Source organism: Erpetoichthys calabaricus, chromosome 12 (assembly GCF_900747795.2).
Source record: "Erpetoichthys calabaricus chromosome 12, fErpCal1.3, whole genome shotgun sequence".
In the NCBI taxonomy this organism is placed as follows: Eukaryota; Metazoa; Chordata; class Cladistia; order Polypteriformes; family Polypteridae; genus Erpetoichthys; species Erpetoichthys calabaricus.
The window spans coordinates 15,020,691-15,032,923 of record NC_041405.2 but is presented as its reverse complement, the minus strand read 5'-3'; the positions used below and the strand labels follow the sequence as shown (position 1 = coordinate 15,032,923).

Below are 12,233 nucleotides of genomic sequence, written 5' to 3'. Positions count from 1 at the left end.
ATGAGAGAAGTCGCAAAATCAACCGGAACGTTCAAGCAAATTTATAGAAAAAAACCAGATCTAAATCCATTACGTAGTTCTCTCGTTCGTTAGCTAAGTGGAGGTAAGGTACACACCGAGTCTGGCACATGAGTAAGGAGGGCCCTGCCTCCCTCCATTCAGCCCACAGCGTGTCTCTCGCATTCACGTAAATAAATAGGTACCACAAGCAAACTATGATACTTAGTGCGATGAGTGAAGTCGCAAAATCAACCGGAATGTTCAAGCAAATAATAGAATAAAAAGATCAAAATCCGTTAAGTAGTTCTCTCGTGAAAAGTGGACACACAGATGTTGGATTTTGTATACAGTATATAGAGATGTACAGTTAGGTCCATAAATATTTGGACAGAGACAACTTTTTTCTAATTTTGGTTCTGTACATTACCACAGTGAATTTTAAATGAAACAACTCCGATGCAGTTGAAGTGCAGACTTTCAGCTTTAATTCAGTGGGGTGAACAAAACGATTGCATAAAAATGTGAAGCTACTAAACCATTTTTTTAAGACAATCCCTTCATTTCAGGGTTTCAAAAGTAATTGGACAAATTGAATAACTGGAAATCAAATGTTCATTTCTAATACTTGTTTGAAAACCCTTTGCTGGCAATGGCAGCCTGAAGTCTTGAACTCCTGGACATCACCAGATGCTGGGTTTCCTCCTTGTTAATGCTCTGCCAGGCCTTTACTGCAGTGGCTTTCAGTTGCTGTTTGTTTGTAGGCCTTTCTGTCTGAAGTTTAGTCTTCAACAAGTGAAATGCCTGCTCAGTTGGGTTAAGATCAGGTGACTGACTTGGCCATTCAAGAATTTTCCACTTCTTTGCTTTAATAAACTCTTGGGTTGCTTTGGCTGTATGTTTTGGGTCATTGTCCATCTGTATCATGAAACGCCGCCCAATCAATTTGACTGCATTTAGCTGGATTTGAGCAGACAGTATGTCTCTGAACACCTCAGAATTCATTCAGCTGCTTCTGTCCTGTGTCACATCATCAATAAACACTAGTGTCCCAGTGCCACTGGCAGCCATGCATGCCCAAGCCATCACACTGCATCCACCGTGTTTTACAGATGATGTGCTATGCTTTGGATAATGAGCTGTTCCATGCCTTCTCCATACTTTTTTTATGCCATCATTCTGGTAGAGGTTGATCTTGGTTTCATCTGTCCAAAGAATGTTTTTCCAGAACTTTGCTGGCTTTTTTAGATGTTCTTTAGCAAAGTCCAATCTAGCCTTTCTATTCTTGAGGCTTATGAGTGTCTTGTACCTTGCAGTGCACCCTCTGTATTTACTTTCATGCAGTCTTCTCATTATGGTAGACTTGGATATCGATACGCCTACCACTGGAGAGTGTTGTTCATTTGGTTGGCTGTTGTGAAGGGGTTTCTCTTCACCATGGAAATGATTCTGCGATCATCCACCACTGTTGTCTTCCGTGGACGTCCAGGTCTTTTTGCGTTGCTGAGTTCACCAGTGCTTGCTTTCTTTCTCAGGATGTACCAAACTGTAGATTTTGCCACTCTAATTATTGTAGCAATTTCTCGGATGGGTTTTTTCTGTTTTTGCAGCTTAAGGATGGCTTCTTTCACCTGCATGGAGAGCTCCTTTGACCGCATGTTGTCTGTTCACAGCAAAATCTTCCACATGCAAGCACCACACCTCAAATCAACTCCAGGCCTTTTATCTGCTTAATTGATAATGACATAACGACAGACTTGCCCACACCTGCCCATGAAATAGCCTTTGAGTCAATTGTCCAATTACTTTTGAGCCCCTGAAATGAAGGGATTGTGTTCAAAAAATGCTTTAGTTGCCTCACATTTTTATGCAATCGTTTTGTTCACCCCACTGAATTAAAGCTGAAAGTCTGCACTGCAACTGCATCTGAGTTGTTTCATTTAAAATTCATTGTGGTAATGTACAGAACCAAAATTAGAGAAAAGTTGCCTCTGTCCAAATATTTATGGACCGAACTGTAGAAGACTTTGCAGAGATCAGTTTTTACCTTGACATTAAACAGTGTTTTTCTATTGATCAATGTTAAAAAACATAATGGAAATCCATTGTGATTCAATATTGTATAAAAAATAAAATGTGAACTCTTCCAAGGGATGAATACACTTAATAAGCACTGTAACTCTGATGATCAGATAGAAGAATATGAATCCTTCATAACACCACACAACACACCACTCTTTAAGCTGCTTACTCCAAGCCAGTGGCACAGGGGGACAAATCCTATTCCGACAGCACAGGGCACAAGGCAGGAAACAATCCCAACAAAGCGCCAGTCCATCCCGGGCCCACTCAGCTGCACAGAGCTAATTTGGGTTAGCCATTCATCCTAACGTGGACATCTTTCAGGATGTAGGAGGAACCTGGTGGGCCCTGAAAGAAACTTGCATAGACATGCAGAGAACTACTACTCTGCTGGGCCCTTGAGCAAGGCCCTTAACCTGTAATTGCTCCAGGGGGCGCTGTACAATGGCTGACCCCAAGGGGTATGCGAAAAAAACTAACGAGCACTGTTGTAAGTCGCTCTGGATAAGAGCGTCTGCTAAATGATGTAAATGTAAACATGCAAACACTGTACTGACAGCAATCTTACCCAGGATTCAGAATCCATTAAGCAGTGATGTCACTGTACATCATTATTTCTAACAATATTTAACAATATATTCAAATGAATTAATGCTGCATGGTGGCACAGTAAGCCCAGTGATTAACTCTCCAGTTTCAGAAATCAGAGTCTTAGTTTAAAAATCTGTGGCTGGTGCACTCTTACAAATAAAGGCACCAGAGTGGTCCTACAGAGTATAGGGGAAGCATTTTTGGTTTCCTAAAAGAAACCTTTCACACGATGGCTCCAGCTTCATTTTCTTAGATCCTTAACCTGTTCCTAACAGTAAGTGACCATGAATAGATAGCAACAGATTTGTGAAATACTAGTGGACCCTAAAAGGACCCTAACTTCATATAATCACACAGGCTAAGTTCAGGTTTCCTTAATTTGTTGGTGTCCTGCTATGTAGCCTACCACACATTAAACATTTCAGGTTTTTCCTCCATGTTAGGAATCTTTTCAAAGCACAAACTCTTCCCAGAATGAAATGGTGCTTTGCCAAGTGATAATTCTACAAGAAACCACACAAATTAAGAGCCTTCAGCATGGGAAAGGTGTTATATAAATAAAATGCATTATTATTATTAACCCAGTAAAAGACAATAGATTACCAATAAAAAAAAAAAAACTATTATTTTGAAGAGTGTGGCTGTCGCTGTGAAGTCTTCATGTTCTTTCTATTTGAAAAAATGTTTGCTTCCCTCACCCCTAAAGACATGAATTGGAAATGCTAAACCTACCCTGTTTGAGTGTGGGTGAGTGGGCCCATTGATGGACCACCATCCTAAGTCTCCAGTCCCCTCTTACTTGGATTTGGCCAGTTTGAGACCGTTATTAACGTTTATGACATCCTGACTGATGCTGCCAACGTAGGTTACACCAACCCAAAAAATAATGGACAGATGAATATTCGGAATTGGACTAACTGAAGAAAAACTGTGACATAAACTCTTTAAAAAAAATCCTGTTTTCTAATGGTTCTTTGATTCTTTACTGGGTTGTGTGGCTCCTTGTAGCTCCATTGCTTGACCAGGCACCATGTCATTCTGAGAAAGGTTCTTTGCAAATGAAGGTAGGTCTTTGTGCTTTGAAGAAAACTTCCCAATATGTGGACAAAATAGCCATGTTTAATGTATAGTAGGTTATCTAGCGCCGCGCTAACAGATTAGGAACACCCAGACTTAAACTGTGTTACTGTATGCAGCGAGAGTCCTTTTAAAATCAGAAACCCAAATCTGTTATCATCTGTTGATGGCTATATTTGTGGAGACATCCATCCATCCATTTTCCAACCCGCTGAATCCGAACACAGGGTCACGGGGGTCTGCTGGAGCCAATCCCAGCCAACACAGGGCACAAGGCAGGAACCAATCCCAGGTAGGGTGCCAACCCACCGCAGGACACACACAAACACACCCACACACCAAGCACACACTAGGGCCAATTTAGAATCGCCAATCCACCTAACCTGCATGTCTTTGGAGTGTGGGAGGAAACCGGAGTGCCCGGAGGAAACCCACGCAGACACGGGGAGAACCCGGGAAGCGAACCCAGGTCTCCCAACTGCGAGGCAGCAGCGCTACCCACTGCCGCCATTTGTGGAGACAGTTACAGATAATTAAAGGTTTTACCTGGAACCTTATTGTAGATATTTCTTTTGGGAGCCAAAAATGATTTACCTGTGGCATTGCTCAGAAAAAAAAAAAAAAAAAACACTCTGGCCTCTTTACTTTTAAGAGAGCAAGAATTAAGGATGAAACTGATTTCTGCTGCCACTTCAATGTCTTATTCTGCTTTTGGCTGTGATGGTTTGGTAAAATGAATATGAACCCTAAACCCAAGCTTCAAGTTTCCGATGTGGCTTTTTCTTTCCTTTTGTTTTTCTTAACTTTATTCTTGTTTGCTTAAAAAAAGAAAAAAGTGTTCGGTCATGGTGATTGTGAAACCGAAAACGAAATGTTACCGTTTCCGAGAAGTCATCTCCATGAGTGCTTTTTTTCTTTTACTTTCACTAAAAGCGAAACCGGCAAGTCGTATGTGGGCGGAGACCGGCAGGTTAAAAAAGGACAGCAAACTGCGGCAGTCGGAGGAGAAGCTGAACACACCTGCACCGCTAGGACGGTGAAGGACAAACAGAAAAAAAACAAAAACAGCGGAAAGTGAACCGCAAGAAGCAGGTAGGGGCCGGGCTTGTTTAACCTCGTAACTGCACTAACACTGCTGTAGCGCTTTTTGGTATATAGGCTAGGTCCTATACGAAGAAAAAAACTGATTTATATATATATATATATATATATATATATATATATATATATATATATATATATATATATATATAGATAGATAGATAGATAGATAGATAGATAGATAGATAGATAGATAGAGGGCGGCACGGTGGCGCAGTGGGTAGCGCTGCTGCCTCGCAGTTGGGAGACCTGGGGACCTAGGTTCTCTTCCCGCTTCCCGGGTCCTCCCTGCGTGGAGTTTGTATGTTCTCCCCGGGCGCTCCGGTTTCCTTCCACAGTCCAAAGACATGCAGGTTAGGTGGATTGGCGATTCTAAATTGGCCCTAGTGTGTGCTTGGTGTGTGTGTCCTGCGGTGGGTTGGCACCCTGCCCGGGATTGGTTCCTGCCTTGTGCCCTGTGTTGGCTGGGATTGGCTCCAGCAGACCCCCGTGACCCTGTGTTCAGATTCAGCGGGTTGGACAATGGATGCATGGATGGAAGTTTTGCTACAGCTAATGCAGCCAACTGTGCCCCCCAGGTCCAAGGACCTTTGGCCATTGCGTGCTATTGAACCTATATTTTTATCGTTGCAGAAACATAATGGGCAATACAAAATCTACTTACTACGGCTTTTTTAAAGAGGAGGAGGTAAAAGAACTTTCTTCACTTTACAATGAAAAGGGCTTTGAAGCAGTTGTTTCCAGAATTAAAGAAAAGAATGAAGCTCTAGAAAATGAAACACTGAAAATTGCAGTTACTGGAGAGTCTGGCGTGGGCAAATCTGCCTTAATCAATGCCATGAGGGGTCTGAGAGATGGTGACCCGGGTGCAGCTGAAGAGGGGTGTACAGAGCAAACTATGAAGGTCACAGCTTATCAACACCCACAACTGCCAACTGTCTGTTTTTATGACCTCCCTGGTGTTGGCACTACTAAATTTCCAAGTACAACATATGTCGAAAAACTTGAACTTGACAAATACGATGTTTTCCTTATTGTTTTGGGAGTGAGGTTCATGGAAAATGATGTGTTTCTTGCTAGAAAAATAACTGAAATGGGAAAGAAGATTTACTTCTTACGCAGCAAAATAGACTTTGAAATGGAAAATCTAGAAAAACAGAACCGACAACAAGACAGGGAGAGAGAATTCGACAAAATCAGACAGTACTGCATCGAAAAGCTGGAGAAGAACAAGTTCCCTTCACAAGAGGTCTTCCTGGTGTCCAGTTACCGTATGAATGACTTTGATTTTCTCAGATTGTGTGAAGTGGTGAAATCTGATCTGAGTGAGAACAAGAGGCATGTATTTAACCTCTCCCTGCCCAATTTCAGCACTGCTGTCATTGAAATGAAAAAGGCCAGTCTACACCGAAAAATTCTGGGAGCTGCTGCGGCTTCATTTGCCGGAGGTGCATGTCCTATTCCTGGAGTGTCTATAGCTTGTGATATCGCCATTTTAGTAAAAACATTTCTGGAAATACGGAAAAGCTTTGACCTGGATGATAACTCACTTGGAAGCCTTGCTTTGAAAGTTGGGAAACCTGTTGAAGTCCTCAAAGCAGAAGTCAAGAATCCTTTTATCTCTGATATCACTATCACATCAGTCCTAAGACTCATTTCTTGTTCAGCTGCTGCTATTGTTATGGCTGCTGAAGAAGCAATTCACTTTATCCCGATTGTTGGATCTGTTGTTGGGGCGCCTGTGTCTTTTCTAACTACCTACGGCATCCTGAGAAATTCACTTGATGAATTTGGAAAGTCAGCAGTGAGGGTGATTATAAAGGCCACAAAGAAGTAATTCCAAGTTCACATCATGAGCTGAAAGCTTTAATTCTGTACATGAAACAGACCTTCAACAATCTGATATATCAACTGCCTGTAATTTAGGGCCTTTCTTAATTGATTTGCATGGAGAAGTTTAGTGAGTGTGATATGCTTTTATTTCTAAATGTGTAACTGCAGTGTCAAAAACAAATAGAGAACATTAATTTGATTCCAAAAATAATAAAGAGATATCAATTTTAATAGCATAATCTTTTTGCTCCAAATATTTTCTGTTGATTTGCTGAGTTATACTTTTTCAATATTGCAGTAAAGTTCATAGAAGAAGGTACTGAAGTCCACACACATTTATACTGTGAGAGAATAATTTAGAGGTAACAATAGTGAAGCATTTTGGTTTGCAGTGTACATTGAAATGCCAAGCTATTCAAAATGAAAGAGCACATTTCAAAAATGTATTTTTAAACAAACTATAAGACAGAAACGCATTCTGTACATCACTGGATAGAGGAAAGTTCAAAGTTTAAAAACCCGCCTAAAAGTACCTGTGAATGCCACCGACCGCTGTTTCACGTTTATAGTAAAATGGCGACAACACCACATGAGAAATCATTTTGGAGGTCCGGCGTTACCTGAACGACAACATTCCAGGATGATGGATTGAAAGAGGTGGACAACAAGTTCTTGCTCATCGTCTATGGCCTCCCAGGTCTCCAGACTTTACCCCCCTGTGATTTTTATCTATGGAGTTACATTGAAGAAAGAGTGTTTGTTCCACCTATGCCCGCTAATCTTCAAGATTTGAGATATCGAATTGTGGAAGCTGTGAATTCAGTAACTAGGGACCAGTTGACTCATGTGTGGCAAGAAGTAGTCTACCGTTTTGATGTTTGTCGTGCTACACATGGTGCTCATGTTGAGTGCATGCACCCTCAAGGACCATAGGACCAAACTTTGAATTTTCCTCTCCCTGTCTTGTACAGTTTATTTGAAATAAGTTTTTGAAACCTGCTCTTTCAATTTGAATAGCCCTGTATATAAGAATTTGTTTTTGGAAAACTACTGACATGGTCAAGTAAAAAGGGATGTACCAGAAGAAGGTTGATGTAATACACAGATTTTACCAGGAAATGACTAAGAGATGAGCAGATGTCCTGTGAAGAACAAGATTAAACAGTTGTTACGTACACAGATAATTCAAGGGTGATGGCTAAACACAAAGGACAGGAGAATAGACTTTGAGTTTTAACAAGTCATTTGGGTCTAGACCAACCAGAGTAAATGTATGCATTGATTTACTCTGTATATATATTCAACACCTTGTAAAATTAACCTCTACCCTTTGTATTTTTGATCATTCTGTAACAGAACTGCTGTGATGGATGCTCCCTGTTCAGTATTTACTAAAGAGTAAATGATGCAGTCTCATTACTGACACAGAAAGGTTTTATCAAACTTGTCTTGTTAGAGGATAAGTTTCTTTCTTTGATTAACATGCTTGATTTCTACCACAATACAAATTGCCACCCGTGACATCACACGAGCAGATGAAGTACAGTCATACTGTTTACTTGAGAGGTCTGCAGTACTTCCTGATTGCATCGGGACTAGAGGATGATCAGAAATAATAATAATAATAATCAATAATAATAAAACAGAAATATGAAAAGCAATATTCTAAACATGATCAGCATGGTCATGCGTGGTTAGCACATCTGTCTCATAGATCCTGCTTATTGAGTTCAAATCCCATGCCTTGTTGTTTTAAGTGTTTGTTTAGTATGTTCTCCCTGTGTCTGTAAGGGTGTTCTTCTCGGTACTCATTTTTTGCTCTCCACATCCTTAAAGATACGTACATTAGTGTAAATGATTTTTCCAGACTGGTCCTATGTAGGTACGTATGTACATAACTGGAGGCCCTTCGAAGAGCTGTTCCTGGCTGTCTCCCAGTTCTTTTAGGACAGGTTCAGCCCATTTCCCCCAAAAAGTAGATGAAGTAAATTGAAGAATGTTACATGCTGCGTCATTACTCTCAAAATTTACCAACCAACCTAAGTAGTGTGACGCAACACTGTCCTGGACAGAATTATTCAGAAAAGATTTATTTTTATTTTTTTTAGCCCATATAAACCATTTCTAATAATTAATACTTTTGTGACTATTTCCATTGATTTTTTTATTCACAACTGAATTACTTTAGTTGTATATTCATTGCCTTATTTACATTTTAATCAGTTGTATGGCCATAGTACTGCTTTAGAGAAACATGGCTTGCTTGTGGGTGGCATGGTGGTGCAGTGTTAGCGCTGCTGCCTCACAGTTAGAAGTCCTGGGTTCGCTTCCCGGGTCATCCCTGCGTGGAGTTTGCATGTTCTCCCCGTGTCTGCATGGGTTTCCTTCCAAAGACATGCAGGTTAGGTGCATTGGTGAATCTATATTGTCCCTGGTGTATGCATGTGTGCCCTGCGGTGGGCTGGCACCCTGCCCGGGGGTTTGTTTCCTGTGTTGGCTGGGATTGGCTCCAGCAGACCCCAGTGACCCTGTAGTTAGGATATAGCTGGTTGGATGATGGATGGATGGCTTGCTTGTATGTATTGAAGATGCCTCAGCCCTCCAAGAGCTCAGGTTTGATTCCCAAGGGGGTTTATTCTCCATAATTTTGTATTGGTTTCCTCAGGGTACATTTCTAACTTTCAAAGTTTCCTGTCAGGATTATTAATTTGCCAGTGAAGGAAGGTATGAAATCTAATTGATCCTTTAGGTCACGGGTGTCGAACTCCAGGCCGCAGTGGCTACAGGTTTTCATTCAGACCTGTTTTCACTGCTAATTCACTTTTTAATAGCCCTGTTAGAAGGATTCAGTCCTCTGAATTGATTCGTTTCTTCATTAAATGGCAGCCGAAAAGAAATGAGACGTGAAACGAGCCAACAGATGACCAGCTAAACTGGGGCTTTAAACTCCAAGCAGTTTCTTAATGAGAAGCCAATTCTTGCTGTTAATTAAACTTGTTATTTAATTCCAAGGCTTGTTTCTGCTCTCATTCTGCCACTGCTGACATTTCCCAAACTGTTCATTTTCTGTTTTTCATAAGAACATCGTCAAAGTGTTTTGGTGAGTTGAGAGATCAATCTTACTAAGACCTTCACCTTTCTTTATTTTCAGATATTGTATGATGTGGCAGTTTGTTTTATGTCTCATTATTGTTTGGCTGCAAATTAAGGAAAAAGAAACAACTAAAGGGCCTGAGTAAAGTTAATTAAAAAGCAGTAATTAGCAGCAAAAACTGGTTACTAATTAAGAAGATGGTTAGCATGAAAACCTGCAGCCACTGCGGCCCTCCAGGACCGGAGTTTGACACCCCTGCTTTAGGTGCTCGCTGTAAGCATACCCGACACCCCCCCCTACTCCCCCCTGCCATTAACCCTTTGGATCTTCTGAAATCGAAATTTTAGGTAATCCCTAAAAACAAAAATACGTTATGGCTTTATAAATCACTCTTCACAGACAAGACCAGAAAGCAGCTGTCTGTGCGTCTGGAGCAGGCTAGATATTTGAGGGGGCTAGAGGCTTGTTTGGCAGCAGCCTCTATGGAGGAAAAGGGCAGTGTGTCCTTTGACAAGTCTTAATAGGAATCTGGAGAGAAACCTACAACCTTTAGAATAAAGTATATTCTAAAGGTTGTATTCTAAAGTATATTAATGCTGAAGATTTTTGATGGTGGATATCAGAAAGTCACGGCGATTGCTGATAACATGACCACTGTCTGCCTTCTGTGCTCTTAACTAGAGCTGCAGAGCCGCTTTGTGGTAGGATGTCAAATTGTTTTACAACAATGCAACTACCTTAGCCTGCACAATGAATACAGCCAGTTTAGCACTGCATATGTAGAGTCTTAATCTGTGTGTCTCATGAAAAGTAAATGTTGATCAGAAGTTCAAGGTGGTATGGCTTTTGTTTGCAGACTGTACATTAGTGTATGATGCCATTCATTTACTTATGATATGCATATCCTAAGTGACAGGATTGTCTATTAGCTAACCTATTGACTATATCACTGAGCCAGAGTAAAATTTTGGTTTTTAGAGATCACTTGAGCAGTAACAGTAGCCTCTGATTACCACAGAGTGTTACACATGTGTGTGTACATGAGTGTGCTACCTTAGAAGGCTGGCGTCCTTCAACATCTACAATAAGATGCTGTAGTTGTTCTATCAGACGGTTGTGGTGAGCGCCCTCTTCTACGTGGTGGTGTGCTGGGGAGGCAGCATAAAGAACAGGGACGCCTCACGCCTGGACAAACTGGTGAAGAAGGCAGGCTCTATCGTAGGCATGGAGCTGAACAGTTTGACATCTGTGGCAGAGCGACGGGCGCTGAGCAGACTCCTGTCAATCATGGAGAATCCACTGCTTCCACTGAACAGGATCATCTCCAGACAGAGGAGCAGCTTCAGCAACAGACTGCTGTCACCATCCTGCTCCACTGACAGACTGAGGAGATCGTTCCTCCACCACACTATGAGACTCTTCAATTCCGCCCGCCGGGGGGTAAACATTAACATTATACAAAGATGTTGTTTGTTATACCTTCATTGTTATCACTCTTTAAATTAATATTGTTCTTTATCAGTATGCTGCTGCTGGAGTATGGGAATTTCCCCTTGGGATTAATAAAGTATCTATCTATCTATCTATCTATCTATCTATCTATCTATCTATCTATCTATCTATCTATCTATCTATCTATCTATCTATCTATCTATCTATCTATCTATCTATCTATCTATCTATCTATCTATCTATCTATCTATCTATCTATCTATCTATAAGAGGTTTTTTTCTCTTCCCCTTTTACAGACAGTTCTGATATCGGCTTTTAAAAAGCCTCAGCCCTAGTTTGGGTCTGTGCATGCTGGAATGCCATTCTTTTGTGTTTGGGACTAGGCAACCAAGGAGTGAGGCCTATCTAGTAGACCCAGTCCAGAAATTAGGGGAAATCTGGTGTGGCAGACGGCTGGGGAGCCTGTGCAGCTGGGACGCCTGGAAGGTGGAAGGACCGGGAGAACAATACCTCCCCCAGGTGATGAGAGGGCGGCTGCCCTGGTTTGCATGGGGGCCATGGGACCAGAGCTTAGAAGCTCAACCCTATTGGGGCCCGTGGCCACTGCCAGGGGGTGCCTAGATGTTCCAGGAGACATGGACTAGAGAACTTCCACCACACCAGGACGAAGCTTGCGAAGAGAAGAGTGGAGGCGGCAATAGAATAAGAAGGGAGAAGAAACAAAGTAAAGGACTGAGCTGAGTATTGTGGTGATGGGTGCAGTGTACTGTGAGAAGAAGAAATTAAAACATGTGTTTTGGAGCTTGTGAGTCTATGTAACTGTGCACATTGAGGCCGGTTTCCCACACTGGTCTTTTGTGTGGTTCATTTTGAGGTCTATTTTCTTCTTGCACTTTATTGTCTAAATGCTAAATAATCACTACACATCTTCAGCTCACCTTTACAAATGCTTCAACAAAATTTAGTAAGGGAATACATGACAGAACTGAGAGGTCACTGTTGAAC

The 12,233-nt window shown here is 41.5% G+C and overlaps 1 protein-coding gene across 1 annotated transcript; it reads left to right on the top strand.

Moving 5' to 3' along the window:
* Nucleotides 1-5,470: 5,470 nt before the first annotated feature.
* Nucleotides 5,471-6,912, top strand: LOC114661905 (interferon-inducible GTPase 5-like). Its single transcript, XM_028815136.2, has one exon. The coding sequence runs from the start codon at nt 5,489-5,491 to the stop codon at nt 6,683-6,685; it is 1,197 nt and encodes a 398-aa protein (XP_028670969.1). The 5' UTR covers nt 5,471-5,488; the 3' UTR covers nt 6,686-6,912.
* Nucleotides 6,913-12,233: the final 5,321 nt, after the last annotated feature.